The 22,083-nt window shown below is 37.5% G+C and overlaps 1 protein-coding gene across 2 annotated transcripts in view; it reads right to left on the minus strand.

Moving 5' to 3' along the window:
* Nucleotides 1-22,083, minus strand: part of Cers6 (ceramide synthase 6) — a 246,672-nt gene that overhangs the window by 173,367 nt on the left and 51,222 nt on the right. For both annotated transcript variants that reach the window (XM_090342703.1, XM_090342702.1), the window contains exon 2: nucleotides 5,446-5,551. In XM_090342703.1, the coding sequence (XP_090198829.1) occupies nucleotides 5,446-5,551 (106 nt within the window). The remainder of the gene's footprint in view (nucleotides 1-5,445; nucleotides 5,552-22,083) is intronic.

The following is a 22,083-nucleotide window of genomic DNA, read 5'->3' on the forward strand; positions in this document are numbered from 1 at the left end:
GCTTATGGCGGGCACACCACCACCCCAGTCATGTCTGGCCAGGCTGAATTTGAACTGTGTTTCTTAGATAGTAGCCTCTGAAGTAGCCAGGGTTAATGGCATGAGGCACTGATACTTGGCACGTCCATCTCGAGTGTCTTTGGAATATATGCTGGTAGCCTCTTGAAGCATGACTCCAATTTTCTCCCATATGGTTATCTTTCATCTTTCCCCAATAATAAGGCCAATTAAGTCGTATGACAGCAATGTGCACTATGTCATTTGTTTACTTAGAAGTGTTTATCCTTCTTTTTGAGGGTGGGAGAAGTACTGGGGTTTGAACTCCAGGTCTCTTGCTTGGCATTTGGGCATTTTGCCACTTGAGTCATAGCTTTAGCCCTGGTGTTTTGCTGGTTACTTTTAAGACAGAGCCTATTGAAATTGGGCTGGTATTGATCCTACAAATGTCAGACTTTGAGTATCTAGGATTACAGGTGGGAACCATTGTACCCAAGGGAAGTGTTTAGTTTTTATGTAAACTTTAAAATCAACTAATCTACATTCAAAATAGAAAATTGTCAACCAAACAAGCTTGGGTGCTTTGAAAACTAAGATCATATCAATTTCTTAAATTGATATAGGATGAACTAACATTTTCATTTAATTTGTCTTCTGTCATTCAAGTGTGTTTACATTTTTCTTTATATAGTTCGTGAACATAGTCATTATATTTACTACAAGGGATATTATTCCTTATGGTTCCCACTGTAAAAAAAATACTTTCTTAAAATCTGTAAACTGCTTGCTGTTTCTATGTATATATAAGAAATACATTGTTTGCACTTTTTATTTATTTATTTAGTCAGTCAATCATGGGGCTTGAACTCTCGGCCCAGGTGCTGAGCTCTTCAGATCAAGGCTAGCACTCTACCCCTTTAAGACACAGCGTTACTTCTGGTTTTCTGGTTGTTAATTGGAAATAGATAAGAGTCTCACAGACTTTCGTGCCCGGGCTGGCTTTGAACTGCAATGCTTAAGTCTCAGCCTCTTGAGTGGCTAGGATTACGGGTATAAGCCACCAGTGCCTAGCCTAGTTCCTAATTTTGTACCAAAATTTTATGAGGTAACTTACCAAGCAATTGCTTTAACTTCCCAGGCATATGATAGGTAATAGAATATTACTGAAATGTAAGCTCCATAAACAAATTTTCAAAGATCCTTTTTTTTTTACCAGCACTTAGACTATAGTGGAATTCAATTAATACCTCCTGAATATGTAATGTTTAAAAAGTAAGCGTTTTGGCTTTCCTTCTGATTTTTAGGATTCTTTATCTTTTCTTATCCACTTGCCAATTCAATCTCATATAGGCAATATCTTAAAATAACATTATTTCCTCTTCCTTTCTTCTCCTCTGCAACTTTGTACTTGTAAATAACATTATTTTTCTTGCTCTTCCACTGTTAAATACACTTCTGTTTGATTTCCTAGCCATAAGTGATAAAATCCCTCCTAAACGGTGGAGATTCTACTCAAGTGAATTTCCCAATTTTTCCCCCTTCCTCTTTAATTAAGTTAGGTATATCATCTCTACCTTATAGAACATAATGTTGACATTGGTTAATATTCTGTTCTCTCACCAGTTCTCCCATTTCTTTCTCTTTTAGTTCTAGAGTTTAAATGTATTAAAAACTCAGAGACCTTTACAGTAATATTTTAGTTCGCTAACAACAATGATTTAATAGGCTCCTCAAAAAAAGAAGAGAATGAGGGAAGAGCAAATTGCAGAGAATCTGGTTATAATTTTTAAGTATAATCTATTGAACCAAACATGAATTATAATTTCCTTGGGCCATGAAAACTGGTTTTATAGATACCATATATTCTGAATCTCACAGCTTTAGAACTTCTTTGATTAGAAAAGTAAAGTAGTTGGTTTCATAGATATATGCTAGTCAAAAGAATCCTCAAAATTAGATAGATGATAGAGATAGATCCAGATAACTCAGAATATAAACAGTAAATGGGCAATCAACAAATATTCATGTAATAGAAATAATAAGTCTGTTTATTTGGTACAGTCTGATAAATCATAATTTTGAATTCTTTGGTATCATCCCAAATATGGAATCAGAATCTATAGAAATATAATGCTTCCCAAACTGGCACCATGCCATTTGCTGAAAGATTTGCATAACCCTCAGCAAAGCTGTGAGAAAGTTATTCAAAGATGATTGCAAATGAGATTTATCAGTCTATGAAGGCTAAGAAACGTGCCAAAGGCTAGGAGGTGTGAAAAATAGTACTTCAGTTTTACAAGCACAGACCTGGTGTGGGTGGCTCATGCTTGCAATCCTAGCTACTCAGTATCTGAGTATCATAGTTTGAAGGCAGCCTGAACAATAAAGTCTGTGAGACTCTAATTTTCAATTAATCACCAAAAAAGCAGTAAGCTTTAGCATATCAGCCACTGTCATAGGTGACAGGAAGGTGACTGGTGCAATGACATAGGGAAGGCTCCACAATTCAGAAGTGTCAAAGTTAGGGATTAAAGTTTCATTCATGCCATCATGAAATTCTACATGATTTATAATGCAATCTGTGTTTTTCTGTTTTTTTTTTCTTTTTTCTTTTTTTTTGCAAGTCCTGGGCTTGAGCTCAGGGCCTGAGCACTGTCCTTGAATTTTTCTCAAGGCTACAACTCTACCACTTGAACCTCAGCACCACTTCTGGCTTTTTCTAAGTATGTGGTACCAAGGAATCCAACCTGGATCTTCGTGCATGCTAGGCAAGCACTCTACCACTAGGCCAAACTCCCAGCCTGCAATCTGTGTTTTGCAAGTGAAATCCAATGGGGCAATGGAGCATGTCTGGAACTCAAGTCCTGGTTTAGATACAGTCTTGCTACCCACCCAGATAGGCTCTGCCTCACCAATGCCCTGGTTTCCAGCACCTACCTACCTTCCTTTGTGTCCCCCTTAATTTACAAGAAGAGGACTGCTTGGGTCTAGGCTTATTCTTCTTTGAAATTTCTCTGGATGGGGCAGGCTGCCACCTCACTGTGTTTAGTGGGTTCCTCACAAAGGGTGAGCCTCTTGCGTACCGCAGTCTGGGCACAGAGGCTGCAGAGCCCTTGGAGGTCATCTGTCTACCTTGGGTTGGGCCAGTGATCCAGTAGACAAAGGAGGGGACTTACCTGAATTTTTCTGCCACACCCATGACCAGTCCAGAGCACAGTATATCAGCCAGTGGCTGAAGAGAAGGGGACATGAAAGTACAAGGTGGTCCCTAGCCTGAGGTTGTTCTGAGAGTTGCCATAATCAGGTTAACAGAACCATTAAAATACACCTTGGCAAGCCGGGCATTGTATACCAGGGGTAGAGCATTTGCCAAGCATTTGTAGGCCCTGGATTTGATCCTTAGCACTTGAGAGGGGAAAATAAAAAAGAATCGAATAATTCCCTATGCATCTGTTTTAAAGGCAGAAAGTATTACTATATTAAAGTGAATTAATACACTAAATGACAAATATGAATTTTGATGAGTAGTTTTTCTTTAAATATCATATGTGTTCCAAGTTGGAATTCAGCAATCTAAATTCTACCCCCAAAATTACTAAAAGAATTTCTCCTAAAATTTCATTCATTCTTCATTTTTTCATTGCAAAGATATAAAAACATTTTAACCTCATACTTTCTTATGCTTTTCCAGGAAAAACAACATTTTTCTTAAAGGATAGCAAAATCCTAGAGCATTTTGGCAGGAATAAGAACCATAAAATAAACAAGTGTCTAGGTATCTGAATTAATAGTTGTGAGACAATGAGACAAATAGGACAAAAGCTAATCTCACAAATACCCAAAAATGAACAGGAATATTTTAACACTGTCAAACCACAGCTGAGAAGCCTGAGAAATTCATCCAGAAAACTGAAGAGAAAAATGAAATGGTTAATATCAGAATATATAGAATGTTATAGTTACCCTCTTTTTTCTTTCATGCTCAGGCAATAGTAAAATAGGCTACATACATACAGTATCTGCAACAGTGAGAGAGTAGGGATAGATATAATGTGACCAAGTGGCAAGATGCCATCCAGTCAAGCAGGGTAAGTGACTATGAAGCACTGAGCTGAAATGTCAGTGCCTCTTGGGGTTGGGGAGAACAGCAACGAACAGTGCCAATGGATACATCTATAACCTAAGCCACTCAGAATGCCGAGATCTGAATGAAAGATCAGCTCAGGGAGTAAAAGTCTATGAGACTCCACCACCATCACTTGAGGCATGGCTCAAGTGATAGAGTACCAGCTGTGAGGAAGCAAGTTGAGGAAGTTAATACTGAGTTCAAGCTTTAGTATCAAGAGAAAGGAAGGAAAGAAGGAAGGAAGGAGGCAGGAAGGAAGGAAGGAAGGAAGGAAGGAAGGAAGGAAGGAAGGAAGGAAGGAAGGAGAAGAGAGGGAGGGAGAGAGAGAAAGAGAAAGACAGGCAGATAGAAAAAAGAAAGAAAGAAGAAAGAAAGAGAAAGACAGACGAAAGAAAGACAGACGAAAGAAAGAAAGAAAGAAAGAAAGAAAGAAAGAAAGAAAGAAAGAAAAGGCAGAAAGAAAGAAAGAAAAGGCAGAAAGAAAGAAAAGGAGAAAAAAGACAGGAAGAGGGATAAGAAAGATTGGAAGAGAAAAGGGAGAAGAAAAGGAGAAAGAAAGAAAGAGGGAGAGAAAGGAAGAAAGAAGAGAAAGAAAGAATAGAGCGAAAGAGGAAGGGGAAAGGGAAGAAGGGGGAGTTGGGAAGGGAGGGAGGGAAGGAAAGGGAAAAGAGGGAGGGAAGAATGAAGGAAAGAAGGAAGGAAGGATCAAAGAAAGAAGTGAAGGAGGGAGGAAAGAGAGAGAGAAACTGAAACACATAGGTACTGTGGTTTGCTTTCCTTTCCTGCAGCTTTAAAGATTTCTGAGTTCGAGAGTTATCAACTTGGGCTTTCTTCCTCCCTCCTTCCCAGTGCCTCCTCTATCTCACGGTTTGGACATTGGCTATCACTAGATTATTTGTCTCATTTATCTCTTCACTTCTAAGAGCTAACCTGGTATTCTACTCCTTCATAGGGTGACTCTTTCTTTGCAAACATAGTCTATTGTTATTGCTCACTTTTGTCTACTTATCATAACTCTTGGGATGCATGGATGATACTGTAAGCAACCAGTATGACTTTTTACACATACTCAATTTCATATTCTTCTGCTCTGTCCACTCACTTACTTGAAGATTCACCCAGCTCTTCTCTGTATTCCTTCATTTCCATGGCATTAGATTGGAATAATTCATATCTAATCAAGACCACTTTCACAAAGCTTCTCATATCAATTCAGTCTAAAAATATATCATGGTGTGGCTCAAGAGAAAAGAAAGAGATGTGATAGCACCAGACTGAGTGGAAAGACAGGGCCATAAGCACCCAGAAAAGGACACTCTTACCTTCGTAATGGCTGTGAAGACCTTTTCCAGAATGGCATTTGGCTGAGCAATCTGTGGTCCATTGGACTGGATGTTGAGGGCAATGGCACATGGTTTGGCTACAAATCTAAAAATTAAAAAAAAAGAAAATCAAAAGTTATTCTATGACTTTTGTTAATTAATATTAGCTAATGTCTTCAGTTATGCATTATCCAATTATCTCAATAAACTCTCGGAAGGATTTTATATAACTCATTGTCAAATTCAAATGGACACCTCCCTGGTCCTGAAGTTCTAATGTGTTTCAACAGATAAAAAGTCTATCTGATGAAAGTATGTGTGTCATTTTAAATGATATAATTTATAACCATGTTAACAATGTATTGAATATCATCTTATATTTTCAGTCAATAAATTTCCCTTACGGTTTTGATTACACTTATAGTGGAAGTGTCCTGCATCATCCCTAGTTATAAGCTTGGCCATTTTGTCTCTACAACTGAACTGTGTTGTGCTTACCCTTAATGTCTTATGGCTTTTAAATTTTTTCTGTTGCTTGCTTCTTTTTCACTGAGCAGTAGTGAAATGGACATTGTGCCATTTAATATGTTTCTGAACATCAACAGAATTGGTTTTGTCCTAAATAGATGCTTTGTCCAGAATGAGGCTAACCTTCAGTTCCAGTGCTATACATGTGAATGAGGTCACATGAGCTAATGAAGTGTGAGGGGCCTCTAGGAATGGTGATATATTTCATGGAACTGTGAAAAGACAAATGCATTCTGCCTTCAGGAAGTTTTACACTAACTGCTCAAGAATAGCTTCAGTAAATGTTCATTTTCAGTAGTGACATAAAGTATATCCCAACAATTCGAAGAAATGCAATATCAAACAAAAAATTACCCAAGTTAACTCAATATTGGCCAAGGACAAAAACTTATAAACGCCTAAAACAGATCATGAATAAACCTTAGATGAGGCTTTTTTAAATAGAAGTAGAAGAGAAGATTTAGTCTGACCTTGCTTCTGGACTAAATCCACTAGCACAACAATGTTCATTGCAGCATTATTCACCATAGCAAAGATATGGAACCAACCTAGATGTCACTCAGTTGATGAGTGGATCAACAAGATGTGGCATTCATACACAATGGAATTCTATGCTGCTGTCAGAAGGAACAGCATCGCCCCATTTGTAAGGAAATAGAAAGACTTAGAAAAAAATCCTATTAAGTGAAGTAAGCCAGACTCAAAGGAACATAGGCTCAATGGTTTCCCTCATTTGTCATAATCAGTAGAAACCTTGGGCTCTCCTAGCAGAGATTCGCAATAGAGCAAAACCTAGATACATAAGGCCATATAGTATGATGCTAAATGAAAGGACCACTAGGATATAGAAACAAAAGCCATATAATGAGTGATTGTTGTCCTTAACATACTATGTTATCTCTCATTCCTTTTGCTATCCCTTGATTATATCATATTGTTACAGTATCTCACTTTGTTATCTGATATATTGGATATATTTGTATTTGGTTATTTGAAATTGGACAGGGAAGGGGAAAACAAGACATGTGAAAGGATATCAATGTACGTGAATTAATGTACCTTCTATCTGGCAAATATAATGTAACCCTTCTATTAATTACAATAAAAAATTTATGAAAAAAAGAAGTAGAAGAGAAGAAAGAGGAGTAGGCAAGGGTTATTTATTAATAATGGGGCTGATGAGGGTGGCATACACAGCACTTCACAAGGTCCTTCTGGGTCTGTTTCATACAAAAGTGAAGAAATTTATCCAACTAGAAAAAATATACACCAAAAGTAATATAGTCCTTTTGATCTCAGATCTCTCAGGCAAAGCTGGTAAGAGATAATGTGCTACTATTGCAAAGTTGTAAAACATTTAGAAACTTTGCATTCACCATATTTCTATGTAAAATGTTCTAAGACAGCTTATCTATGTCCCTTCTTCTCTTCCTAATGACTCTGGGTCTTTGTTATGGTCAACAATCATGGCACTGCAGCCATACCTACACTGGTGAACTACATTGCATTTCATGGGCAGTGACAACAGCAAGCTCTAGAATTTCTTTTCTTGGCTAAGTTCCTACTTTCTGGCTATTTACCTCCATATCATAAGATAAAATGAGTGTCCAAATGTAAGGTGATAGAACAAAATAGGTATAAGAGCAAAAGTGAGTTAGTATAAATGTCAAAATCAATGCTACCAGTGGTGTCTTTCAATTCTTTCCAGCTGAATTCCTTTCCAGCCCTCTCATCTTTAGTCCCACAATTCCTGTCACACCGTGTCCAATTTCCTTTTGGAACTCCATCATCTTTATCATAGCTTCCTCGTGCAGGCCACAGTCTCCTTTCTTATTTTAAATAGTTAAGAGTCTAGCATAGAAGCTGATCATTTCTCCCTTATATATCCCAAGAAAAAGATGACATTTTTCTTTCCCAGGAAGGCTATTCCTATAATCAGCTTCTCATTTTTATTTACTAACCAGGATATGTCTCAAATTCTGAGGATTTAAGGAATGGATGTGTATGAGAGAACTGATGAGTGGATTGAAGAAAACTTAGCTCTGTGTGAAGGATGAAGACCTTTAAAGTTTGAATGGTCTACAGGGGGCAAGCACAATAAATTCAATCATGTGAATTCATTGTAAGAAAGTACTATATCAGAGGATGCTCCTACTTCCATGCATGGAACATAGTATGCATTCAATGAATGCAGAATGGGTGAGCAGATGAATAAATGAACAAATCAGCTAAAATGAAATGACAAGTGTTATTCTATCCTTTCCAAAAGGACCACATATTTTAACGTCTTTGATTGGCTTATCTACTCAGCATCCTGTGGGACTTGGAGGGTAAAAGGTTGATAATTCCAGGATTGGGATACAGCTCAGTGACAAAGTGCTTGCCTAGCAAGTGCAATGTCCTGGGTTTGATCCTCAGTACCAAAATGAAAAGACAAAAAATACAGTTAAAAAAAGATTGATAATTCCAATACTAACTAGAAGCCATTTATCTGTTTCCATCCTCATCATGCCTGCTATAACAATGCTTCCCCAAGCACATTGGTAAGATGCTACCAAGTCCTTGCATGTATGCCTTTTCAAATTATCTAACTCAGAAAGCCAAACAAAAAGCAAAGAAATTAATTTCAACTCCTAGAGAAAAAGATAAAAATTCCCAATGGATATCCCCGATTATATGAAAACAAAACATTTTTGTTTTTTTCTCTCCAAAGAATTTAAGAATCATCTCTAGCATTTTTTTCAGAGAGTATATTAAATTCTAAATAAAACCCACATTACAGCTACTATAATTTTATCACTTTCTGTCATGGTCCATTAGATTAAAGTTGAATGCTTTAAATGTTGATACTAAGAAAAAGAAGTTCATAAAGCTGTCTTTCATAATAATTGTGTGGCATGGAAAGAGACAAAGAGTGATGAAGAGAGAAAAAACAGATAAGAGGGGGCCGGGAGTTTGGCCTAGTGGTTGAGTGCTTGCCTAGCATGCACGAAGACCCGGGTTCGATTCCTCGGTACCACATACATTGAAAAAAGCCAGAAGTGGTGCTGAGGCTCAAGTGGTAGAGCTCTAGCCTTGAAAAAGTCCAAGGACAGTGCTCAAGCCCTGAGCCCAAGCCCAGGACTGGCAAAAAAAAAAAGAGAAGAGAAAGGACAGGAGGAGGAGAAAAAGAGGAAAAAAGCAAGTGGAGGAGTGGGGAAGATTGGAAACGAACAAGTGGAGGAGTGATGGTTAGGGCAGTTACAAATACAATAGTTGAAAGCCAGTATGTACTTGCAAGCTTTGATGATTACACCTCTACCAGGAAGTGATCACCTTATTACTTTTTTATCAAAGAGTGCACTGCCTTCCAAAGATCAAACATTTATGAAGTACTTTCATGTACAGTCATCTTTGAAAGTAAACCTAATAAGGATGCAAGCTTTGAAAAAAAAGCTTCGTTAAAAAAAGCAGAGGAAATATCTAAGACATTCTTACCTTTCAATTCTTTTGAATGACGTATTTATATTTTTAAGCATGAATGGAGCATCTCTGCACAAGATCTAGAAGGAAGCTCTGGGTGATTCTTTGGTAAGGGGGCTATACCAAACAATTAGTGAGCCTCACATACAAGGAGGTCTACAGTCTAGAAAGAGATTATTTTCTTAAAGGCAGGACATAAATATACTATTGTTCTAACTCCTGTAAAATAGCTACTCAGAAGATAAAGTGAGGAGGATTTTAAGTTTGAAGGTGACTGAGACAAAGTTAGGGAGACCCTATCTCACAGACATCTACCAAAAATACAAGCAATAGAGCTGAAATGGGGCTATCACCACCACTTCCAGGAAATGAAATTATATCTTCATTTAATTAGTAGAAGCAAAAGTGCAATAGAGCATTTTCTTAGCAGACAGAAGAGCCAGGATTACATTCTAATACTGGAAAGATCAACAATCAACAGCATCCATCAATAGCCAGTGACTTTTAGACCTTTAGAAAGGTATTATTTCAGTTTTTAAGTTAGCTGGATGCCTGTGGTGGTGGTTATGGAGTTGATCAAACTATACAGAAGCTGGGAACTAATAGCTCATGCCTGTAATCCCAGCTACTCAAGAGGATCACAGTTTGAAGTCATTCTGAGCAGAAGTGTCCATAAGACCCTTATTTCCAATTAACCACCAAAAAGCTGGTCGTGTGTATCAAGTGGTAGAGTGCCAGCCTTGAATATGTTGACCTTAAGCATAAAACCTCAGGGACAACACCTATGTTCTGAGGTCAAGCTCTGGGACTAGCACTGGCACCAAAACTACATTAGCACAAAACAAAACTTAAAAAAACTGTACAGCAATCGACTCCCATCACTCATTCCACACAAATGAGTACAAGTAAAACTAATAAATTGTATCAATCTCAATACCATGAATATGATATCTTATATTTTTTTGTAAAATGTTATCACTGGGTAGAAGTGGTTTTATATATATATATATATATATATATATATATATATATATATATATATATGGCCAGTCTTGGGCCTTGAACTCAGGGCTAGAGCTCTACTACTTGAGCCATAGCACCATTTCTGGCTTTTTTCTATGTATGTGGTACCATACATATGTTGAACCTGGGTCTTTATGCATGCTGGGCAAGCACTCTACCACTAGGCTGAACTCCTGGCCCCATAATTTATTTATTTTTTAAATATAGGAAAGAGTTCTGGTCCTGACATTGGGAAATGAGCCTCTGAGTTTTTATCTTCAAAACCACTACATAACCAGATGACATTTCAACTACTTCCCTTCCCTCCCCCAAACCTTAAACAAGAAACAAAACACTGCCTAAGAGCTTTGGAAGGGAGTCAAGCATTGAAGCAAGCAATCAGGAAAGTGCAAAGCTTCCTGCCTACCCACTAGTTTCTGTTTCACAGCAGTACCCTGAGATCTGTATCACTTTGGCAGGTAAAACTGACATAGTTAAATACTTTATTTCTAGCTATAGTCACTGGGAAAGGAGCCTCAGGAAATCAGAGAGGGACTAGAGATTCACTGAAGAAAAAAGTGAAGCAGGAAAAGCAAACCCTAAACTAAATAAAGTAATTCTGCCTGACTTCTGAACCATGAATGTACATAGTAAACTGGCTTAAGAACTGATCTGAGGCTGAATCTATACTTTATGGCTGGCTAATCTGACTCTAAATAATAAAACTGAAAAAATAGTTTTTCAGAGCATTGTAAAAACTTTCCACCATAGATATTCCACTATGTTCAGAATAGCATCTACTCTGTTGATGAAGAACAAGGAAAATATGAACCCCTCACTCTTAAGGGGCTAAACTTGCAAAAGAACATGTCAGTGAAGTTGAACCATGCAAGCTGACAAAGAAGATAAGAAAGGAAAAATAAATAGATTGCAAGGACCTGAGGGAAATATTTTGAGGTCTAACATATGTGTAACTGGAACCTTAGGGAAAAGAAGGGTGACCAACTTGGGAAAAAATTAAAATACTAAGAGAAATATTCTGAAAAAATTCATATGTGGTAAAAGTTATATATATATATATATATATACTTGAGAAGCTAAAGAAACTCAAAAAAGAGAAAGAAAATTAGAAAAAATATCATCAGATGGAAATAAAAATTAAAAGAGATAATACTGAAACAATATATATATATATTAGAAAATACATTGAAAAAACATATAGTCAGAAAAATATATTTGTATATACAGGGGAAAATAATTTGAAATACAATGTACTTTTCCATCTGAAATTCCAGAAGCTTAATGACAGTGAAATATAATCTTTGATTTTGTTTGTTTCATCTTATTTTATGAGACAAAGTATGTGTAGCTGACACTGACCTTGAACTTGTGGCCCTACTGTCTTCTCTTCCAAGTATCAAGATTACAAGTTTGTACTATAATACTTTGCAAATGAAAAATATCATTAAAGTAGTGGAAGTAAGAATAAAACAAAAGCAGTCAACCCCAAATTCTGTGTTCTCCAAAATTAGCCTTCAGTGATGGAAAATGAAAGGGAATTTGTGGCTTACAAAACATTAGTTCAACTTCTTAGGATTGAAAAGCAGCAAACACATTATTAAGAATGAAAAAAGTATCAGAAATGCCTATTGGAGTTAGGTATCATGGTACAAATTGTTAATCCCAGCATTCAGGAGGCTGAGATAGGAAGATCATGAGCTCAAGTCCAGCATGGCTTATATAGTATATTCAATAAGAATTAATATAGATTTTACCCATACTGTAATAAAACCCATGTGCAAGTAAAAATTTAAAACATTAGAAGTGAAATTAGTTCAATCTATTGTCTGACTACTAGCGCTTCCATAGTTGCAAAAGTGTGGAGTCAAGATGGAAAAAGAAAACTGATATTGGTGGGCTGTTACTATGTTGAGAGTAATTTGCAATGTTTTATTCTTTTTTTAAACTTTATTTTATTGTGATGGTGATATAGAGAGGGGTTGTAGTTACATTCATCAGGTAGTGGGTACATTACTTCTTGAACATTGTTACCCCTTCCCATGTTTTTCTCACTTCCTTCCCTTCACCCCTTACCACTCATCTTGTTTTACCCTACCTTTCCACATTCAAAAGCACAAATACACATATAGACAATATACCAAGTGTCAAAGTCAGATACAGTGACATGAGGTAAACTTTAACAACAGCTTTTTAAAATAAATATTAATCTCATTTCACAGAAATATAAACTAAAGCTCAGCAAAGTTGAAGTGTCTAAACAAATTTCTCAAGCTAAAGATCTTAGTCAAAACTTAGAGCCAGCTTTTTATAACGTAAAATACATAGTTTGCTCTGCTAAAATTAAAAGATACTTTTTATTTTATTTTTGATATGGTCACACACTTTTATGTAGTAATCACACTTTTCTGTATAGAAATTCAAGTGTCGGTACCGGGAGTTTGGTCTAGTGGTAGAGTGCTTGCCTAGCATGCACAAAGACCCAGATTCAATTTCTTGGTACCAAATACAAAGAAAAAAAGCTGGAAGTGGTGCTGTGGCTCAAGTGATAGAGCTCTAGCCTTAAGAAAGCTCAAGGACAGTGCTCAGGCCCTGACTTCAAGGACTAGGACTGGCAAAAAAAAATGAAATTCAAGTGTCATTCTCTAAAGGGAAATCTTTTTTTTCATATATTTTTATTGTAAATAGTAGAAGGGTTACATCATATTCATTAGATAGAAGGTGCATTACTTCACAAATATTGATACCCTTTCTCATGTCCTGTTTCCCATTTCCCTCCCCTCCTCCTCATCACAACTTGATTTCCCCCTTCCCTCTCCTATTTCAAACAACCAATTAAGCATATATAAGATATATCAGATAACAAGGTAAAACATTGTAACAATATGAGATAACCAAGGGACAGTAAAAGAGATGAGAGATAACAAAGTACATCAAGGACAACAATCACTCATTATATGGCTTTTGTTTCTATATCCTGGAGGTCCTTACATTTAGTGTCATACTATATGGCCTTATGGATCTAGATTTTGTTTTATTGTGAATCTCTGCTAGGAGAGCCCAAGATTCCTACCGATTATGACAAATGAGGGAGACTATTGGGCCTATGTTCCTTTGAGTCTGGCTTACTTCACTTAATATGATTTTTTCTAAGTCTTTCCATTTTCTAAAGGGAAATCTTAACCAGCTTAAGGATACACTAAAGCTTGGCTCGCTGCTTATCTACTGTATCAGCCCTGCTCTACACAGGTACAGTAATCAAAATGCCTGCTTTTAATGATGCTTACATTGTACCAGAGGGGGAGAGAAAAGATGAAGGAAGTAATAGGTTATTCCAGTTAGAAAAAAAATATAAAACATCTTAAGAAATATAGGGGTGCCACAAATGGGGTGAACCTCTATATACAGTAGCCAGAAAGGCCCCTTGACAAAATGAACAGAAGATGCAGAAAGTGACAGAATGACGTCCTGAGGAAAGAAGGAGAAAAGAACATTCTAGGACTAGCAAGGCCAAAGAAAGACCTGAGGCTGAAGAAGAGAAGGCCTATCAGGACAGGTAGGGTAGCTGGAAGGAGTGAGCAAATGCAGTAGGAATAAAATGGGATGGAAGTAGCCAGCATCCAAGTCCCCTGCAGGTCATTTTTAAAGCTTTGGCTTTTACCCTGGGGGTAGGGAAGGAGACACTGAAGTATCCAGAAGAAAACATCACTGGGTCCTCTGTTGAGAATAAACTAAAAAAGGGTATAGGAACAGCAAGGACAACCAAGAGGTGAGAAGTGTTCAAGCCGGGTATGACTACAGCAACAAACAAGCAAAAAACTAATCTTGCAAACTATGTCTTTCTTTAGTGATAGGCCCACAGGAAGCCTTCCTGGAATGAACTTGGGATGAAGGAAGAAAGGATGGCAAGTGTTTGAACTGATCACCAGGGAGGATGTGGTTAGACTTGGGGCTATTTACACAGTCAAAAGAGGTAGGTGGCTCCCATATGTAATTCTAGCTCATCCAGAGATAAAGATTGAAAAGCTCACAGTTCTAGGCTAACCCAGGCAAAAAGTACAAAAAGTACAAGATCCTATCTAAGCCAATGAAAAGCTGGGAGTTGTCATATAACAACTATAATTCCAGTGATGCAGGAGGCAAAGATCTTAAGGATCATGGCTCCAAGCCAGCCCAGCTACAAAGCAAAATCTTATTTAAGAAAGGATTAAAGCACAAAGGTCTGGAATGTGGCTCCCATTTACACCCTAGTACAACCAGAAAAGGAAAAAAAAATGACATCAACTGTATAAAATGCACAATTCACAACACAATAATGAAACACAAGGGATACAGGCACAAAAATAAGTAAAAGTATATGGTAGAATAGGCTTTGCAAAACTAGAGTTAATATATAGTATCAGAGTATTTAGCAATATATTTTTTCTTCTGTTGCCATTCTCATTAACAATAAAAATCAAATTTTTAAAGAAAAAAGACCATGTTTTTAAAAATGAGTCATTATAAAATGCAGTAAATCTTTCAGTAAAAGGGAATTGCTGGCAGAGCAAAATGATTACGAACAGCTAACAGACCATGTTCTGTAGGAGCTCAAGAAGCATTTATTACCATGAAAATTCTGAGTTCCTTAATTTTGTGAGTCTTGTTGATTTCTAAATATGTGTGAATTATATGAAGTGTTGAAGGGATAGAGAACTTGCCATAATATTAAACATCACAAGAAATGCCACTGCTCAAAGATAAGCATTATTGCTGTTTTAATGTGTTCTGCTATCCCTCCCTTAGTAAGGACCTTGAGCAGGTCCTTTAATACTTTGTTAGACATAATTTTATCAAGCAAAACAGCATGACACCATATACAGGCAGTAATCTGCTTTACTTCTCTATTGTGAATATTTCCATTGGGAAATAACATATTTTTGTCCCACACGGTATGTTAAGACTGCTTAGCATTACACTACTTTGGCATTACACTGCTTTTCTTCTTTCTCGTTGGTGTAAGTTGCTCCGGAAACAGCCTGTGAGCATTTTATGATAGAAGGAATCTGGATAAGGCCTAAACTTTGTATTAAAATATAAATGATTCATGTGAAGATGAATGGAAAATTTCAAATTTACCCGGACCATTGAAATAGTCAGAGGATAATTATCAACCCTTCATTTGGTTTAGTGCTACTGCTTGAATTTAGAGACATCCTAGCTACCTAACAAGTTGAATATTCAAAAAAAAATTAGGGCTGGGAGTCTGGCCTAGTGGTGGAGTGTGTGCCTAGCATGCACGAAGATCTGGGTTTGATTCTTTGGTACCACATACATAGAAAAGCTGGGAGTGGCTCAAGTGGTAGAGTGCTGGCCTTGAAGAAAGCCCCCGCGTTCAAGCCCCAGGACTGGCAAAAAAACAAAAACAAAAACAAACAAACAAAAACAAAACTGGCCAAAGTATTTAAGATGGAGGAATAAAAACCCTGTAAAATCCTTGTATGGCCTGAATTTTTACCTTTTCCTTATTATTTATTGATTGATTGATTTACTTATTTATTTCTAGAGATTCAACTCAGGGCTTTACATTTTCCAGGCAGACATTCACCTTTGAGCCAAACTCCCAGTCCATTTTTGCTTTTGTTGTTTTTCAAGTATGACCTACCTAAAATGAGTTTTACATCTTTGAAGACTATGGACAATCAGTAGAAAAAGTAAAAAGCATTGCAGTACAGGCAATTTATTGAAAATAGCAGTAAACATCCTGTCATTGCTACTTACAATTCTATGCAGTGTCTTTTCTAAGACTACGCCCTTAAATCTCTTAAAATAGGAGCTAAATAAATCTCTCCTTAGAAAATTAGTTGCCTTGGTCATTTTGTTCTAGTGACAAAAAGCTGACTAATTCACCAACTAGGTCTCAAAAATCTTCAATACACAAAAATGCAACACAGCCCTGAGACAGATTCAACTCCACGAACAACTTCAAGAAAAAGATCCCACTGTGACTGAGACAGGAAGAAAATAGTAGGGAGAATGAAAATTAAAGGCCATTTGGGTGCCACAGCAGGTAGAAAAGAAAATGATGACATTCAAATCAACAAGAGCACTGAAAGCCATGACACTGTGTAAATGGATAAAATTACTATAGGAAAAATGTTACTGACATTAAGTAAATACACTGAAGAATACAAAATGTCACCAGAAAAGAAACTGCTTCTGTCTGCAACTGCAGACATCCAAATTCTACTTCCTCATCTGAGAGCAACTGGAAAGGGCCAAAGGGCTGAGGAGGTTGTCTTGCAGAGTACTGCGGAAGACAATTTTCTTCATAGGAAAATCATGAACGGTTTCTATGTAGTATTATGTGGTACAAGTAGAGACAATTGCTAAGGCATGTTTATAACTTAGGTGCATCTACTTTGACCTTGGCATGTTAGACAGCTGTGTAATATTTCTGAATCCTATTGGCCAAATTAATAAAATGAGACAAGAAAACCTAGCTGGCCAATTTCATGTAAGCACGGACAGTACACACACAAACCTCATACCACATAGCCCAGTATTTTGCAAGTAGTTGTTAAGTGGGTGATCTTATGACATTTTGATGATAGGAAACCCTCATTCCCACTCATCTGAGCATACTATGCCACTGGTTTGTGAAAGAGCAGAAAACCCATGAGTTCCCTGGTCACTGGTCTGGCCTCTTTTTCCCAAGCTAGAACTTTCTTGGAAGAAATCATGGAACAACTTCATTCAGACGATCAGGAAACTTCCCTGTACATTTCTGGCAGTAGTTCAGTAGTTTTGAATCTATAATTATTTTAAAATATAAAACTAAAAAGAAATCTTCCTCTGGTACCTCATTTTGGTTCTTCTCCATGCTTGATTCTAAGTTCCCTTTCAATTTTTTTTGTATGGACATTTTTTAATTTTCTTTTACTTTTTTAAATTATGATAGTGATATATAGAGCGGTTACAGTTACATTTGTAAGGTGGTAGGTATATTTCTTCTTAAACATTGTTATCCCTTCCCATGTTTTTCTCCCACTTTCTTCCCCTCTCCTTTCCTGCCTCTTTCTTGCCTGTTGACTGCTAAACCCATTTCCTAAGCTATCACCATGAGATGCTCATGTTTTTTTCTTCCAGAGCAAACAGGCTAGATCTTATAATCCTTTTCTCAGCCATCTTTTTCCTTTACAACTATGTTGTTTTAATTAATATTTTAAGACATTTTCTGTTTCCTTAAGATGGAACATTTTTTATTCTTTAAGGAACTGGAACCCTTAGACAATTGATATTTTGGTAAATAATCCTTGGCAAAGGTGTTTTGTGGTGATGATAGTTGTTTTAAGAATATTACAAGAAGGGGCTGGGAGTTTGGCCTAGTGGTAGAGTGCTTGCCTAGCATGCATGAAGACCCAGGTTCGATTCCTCAGTACCATATACATAGGGAAAAAAAGCCAGAAGTGGTGCAGTGGCTCAACTGGTAGAGATCTAACCTTGAGAAAACCCAAGGACAGTGCTCCAGCTCTGAGCCCAAGCCCAGGATTGGCAAAAAATTACAAGAAGTGTTCTGAGTATCAGTGAGTTAGCCCACAGAAAGGGGCAGATCCATAACTGAAAGCCAACAAATGTCATCAGCTAGGATCTTTGGGGCTCATACACATCAAAGGACCCTCTCCTTTCACATACTTTCTGAATTCAGATGGCTGGATAAAGCATTCAGAATATTTCAGCTAGCCAAGAAACAGAATCTGGCCACAAAAGGTTGGATCTGAAAAAATGCAAAGCAAGTATATCTTTATCTTTAGCACTGAAAAAATGTGTCCTTATGCTTTGTGTAAAATCATAAGACACACTATGATGTTTGTAAGACAAAATAAGCAAAGTAGTCAAGATGATCAAATCTAGATATTTAATGCATAATGTATGATAAAGACCGCAGATAATAAAAATGTGCTGCATATGGATTCAGCAAGTGAGCTTTTAAGTGCTCTTGCCACAAACACAAGAAAAGGGATGAGGGAGTGACCTTATTTGTTTCACAGCAATAATCTTTTTCATATTGGTATGTATCCCATAACATCATGTCACTGCATGTCTTAAATACACACAGCCAAAATATCTGAAGAAGAAAAAAATGTTCAACATGTATCGGTCTAAGAAAATGTTCTCATAGTCAGGGAAATGGGGGGGGGCAGTACTGCTATAATATTGTCATAGAATTATAGTGCCTATAAATTTATGATAATTATCAATAAATCTTTTGGCAGTAGCATATACATACAACAAAGAATTTAGTTTTTATGTGCTCTTCTTTGTACAGACAGGATGATCTTATCTGGACTTCTCATAAAGGGACAGAACTCTACCTGCACCGCATCTGTCACTGTCAACAATGCTTCCTTACCTCATTGACTGCAATTTTGGCAACTCTATCTGTAACATACCTCCCAAGACTCTGTGTACTTTGATAAGGTTGCACAAACCAAGCGCTTTTCCAGACAGTCTCAGAATTTCCTACGGCTCACCCCCAGAGTCTCACAGACCCTGTTCCTGTCACTATTTCCTGCCCCTCCATCTGTGACAGGATCTAGGCATTCTTTATCATTCATCTTCTGTGGATGGCCAGTTCAGGAGTGCTGTTTCAAAGGTAGACTTTCAAGACCTGTGGACTCATGGTCTTATTAGACAGGCTTGTCTTGACATTTCAAAGGTATTGTCCAGGGAGTTCCAAACTTCCCTGTAATACATTTGTCCTTTAATTCCTCTACATTTGCTCAGTACCTTCCAACTCACCTAGCACTTATGGTCAGTCTCCAAAATTATCTCTATTTTACAAATGAATGCAAGACCCAAAGTTTCAGAGACTCCTGCCAACAGTTCTCTATTCGGGACTCATTCAGGACTGAGCTCCCCTAGCATTCTTAGCTTTGAGCTGGTAACATGCACTTCTGGTACTGTCTGTAATCATTTCTTTTTCAATCCTTACGGACTGTCCAGTTGTGCCTCAAACCACATCTCTTCATTAGTGGGTAGTGGCTGTTTCATTCTCCATCAATGAAAACTGATGACTAGGCATGGAATTTAATGATAGAACATCCCTTATTTGTATTGTGGGTCACTAACACCACAAGGACTCTCTGGAATTTTGCAAAACAGAAGCAGCAATTCCTTTAAGAGACTTACATAAAACTTGTCATTAAAACCCATGATACACTCCAAGTCCTTCCACTTGAATCTGACAGCCAAACACCTCTATCTAACCCCATGCCTGCCTTACAAAAAGTCATCACTGAGGAACAGACAAAAGGAGAGAGAAGGAAGGTAGTATCTGTCACAGTGACAAGAACAGAGAGGACATAAGCAACTGTTGGCATGGACACAAACACCTGTTCTACTACTCTACAGTGGTTCTGTTGAGGGAGATAGAACAGGACGTGGGCAGAGCAAATGCCAGGACTGGGACCTTGGAATCACCAGATCTCCATACCTGCCAACATTCTCACTCCTTCTTCTTAGAATCCTCAGTCTCAGCAAAATGCTTTACATAGACGAAGTCCATGATGTGAATACACCATTTGATCACTGCAATAATTTAATTCAACAAGTACTCACAATTCCATTCCCTTCAGTAATCAGTAGTACCCGAGATCTACAGGTAAGGAGATTGAGGACTACAGAAAAGTGTTAACACCTAACCCCACCAAGGAAACTGCTGCCCAGTAACCCATCCTCTTTCAGTTGGCTCCCGTTTCCAACTTCCCTTTCATCCTAGAATGCGTGGTTTATATATGCTTTGTGCCACCTACGGGAACATGGCTGAAATCTAACCCCCATTGTGAAGTACTAAGAATGGAAATTTAATATGATCGTGTTGTTTAGAGGTAGGGCCTGTGGAAAATGCTTAGCATTAGCATAGATCATCAAGGTGGAGGCCTCATGACTGAAAGCAGGAAAGAGATGAATACATACTTTGTGCTTTCTATCCCTTGCCATATGAATCCTGGCACTGCCTCAGGAGTATGAAAGCAGAAAGACTATCCCCAGACATAGGGCCTTTAGTCTTGAAAACTATGAGCCAAACAAACCTTATAAAAAGTGAGCCAGCCTTTGTTGTTTTGTTTCTGTAGTGCTCAACAGAATCCAATATATGTGCAAATTCCTCAAGCTCATCTACAACTTCTGCTTTTATGTCAGCGGTGGGTAGAATATGTTATAGATGATGTGTGTTCGTGAGAGTAGCTTAGAAGTTATTCTCTGAGAAAGTGTGTATGAGGGCCAAGCATGGTGGCACACACCCATGATCTCAGTTACACGAGGATCAATCCAGGCTGGGCAAAAAGTTAGGGTGATCTTATCGTACTTAACAAATAAACTGAGAATGGTAATATAGGTCCCAGGTATTCAGGAGGCAGAAGTAGGATTGTAGTCCAGGGCCAGCACAGGCAAAGTTAATAATGAAATCCTATCAAACTCTATAAAACACCTTTTTTTATAAAACACCTTTAAAATAAAATTATTTTTTAAAGAAATCCTATCAATAAAACAAAACAAAACCCATCTGGTCCCATCCCTCACCCAAGAAGTCTCTTTATAGTATCTCCTTTTGTCAGAAAGTACAGTTTCAGGTGGATTCTAGATAAGAAACTAAAACAGCCCTGACAAGAAAAATTTATTTTCTCCCCTCTCCTCTTGCCTGATCTCTGGTACATGACCTGAGAACACCTACATTGTTAGGAAGATGCTGTTTCTATTAGAAAAATCTCCAGGATGAAAAGAAGCTAAGAGCTTTGAAGACAGGTCTCCTTAGATTTGTCCACTTACTGGTGGTAAAAGACTAATTTGTTTCATCCTCCTGAAACAGTTTCTCTGTGATAGTTATATCATCTAGACCATATGGCTTGTGAAAGAATTAAATGTAAAGTGACTAGCACATAGGCAGGCAAATGGTACTTCTCAGGTCTTTGTATGAGAAAAAATAACATTACAAAAGGTTAAAGACATATTAATAATCGCCCTTTCTTGTTTGAGACCTTCATCTGGTACCTCCAGCTGGTCTAATTATGATTCTATACCTCCTTCATGCCAGCAAACCAAAGCTAAAAAGCAATGGATGCTCAAAACATAAAGAATCAAGGAGAAGCTCAGAAAGGAGCTCTTAGCAAATGGAAGGCAGCAAAGATGAAGTGTAGCTTTCATATGTAAGTATGAAATATATATGTAAATAGAAGGAAAGAGTAGAACACATTCACTTGGTTCTTAATAAACAACCATGCGGGCTGGGAGTTTGGCCTAGTGGTAGAGTGCTTGCCTAGCATGCGTGAAGACCCAGGTTCGATTCCTTGGTACCACATACTTAGAAAAAGCCAGAAGTGGTGCTGAGGCTCAAGTGGTAGAGTTCTAGCCTTGAGAAAAATCCAAGGACGGTGCTCAGGCTCTGAGCTTAAGCCCAGAATGGGCAAAAAAATAAATAAATAAAAATAAACAAACATGCATTTCCCCAAAAGGGACATTTTCATTTTTTAAATGAAACCTTGCATTATCCTAGCAATCCTATATTATTTTTAAAGGATGAATATTCTTTTAATTTATTGTCAACTGACAAGGCCACAACCTCAGAGGCCTTGCTAGGAAGTACTAGCC

The sequence above is a fragment of the Megascapheus bottae genome, chromosome 12 (assembly GCF_031878675.1).
Source record: "Megascapheus bottae isolate mThoBot1 chromosome 12, mThoBot2.hap1, whole genome shotgun sequence".
Taxonomy (NCBI): Eukaryota; Metazoa; Chordata; class Mammalia; order Rodentia; family Geomyidae; genus Megascapheus; species Megascapheus bottae.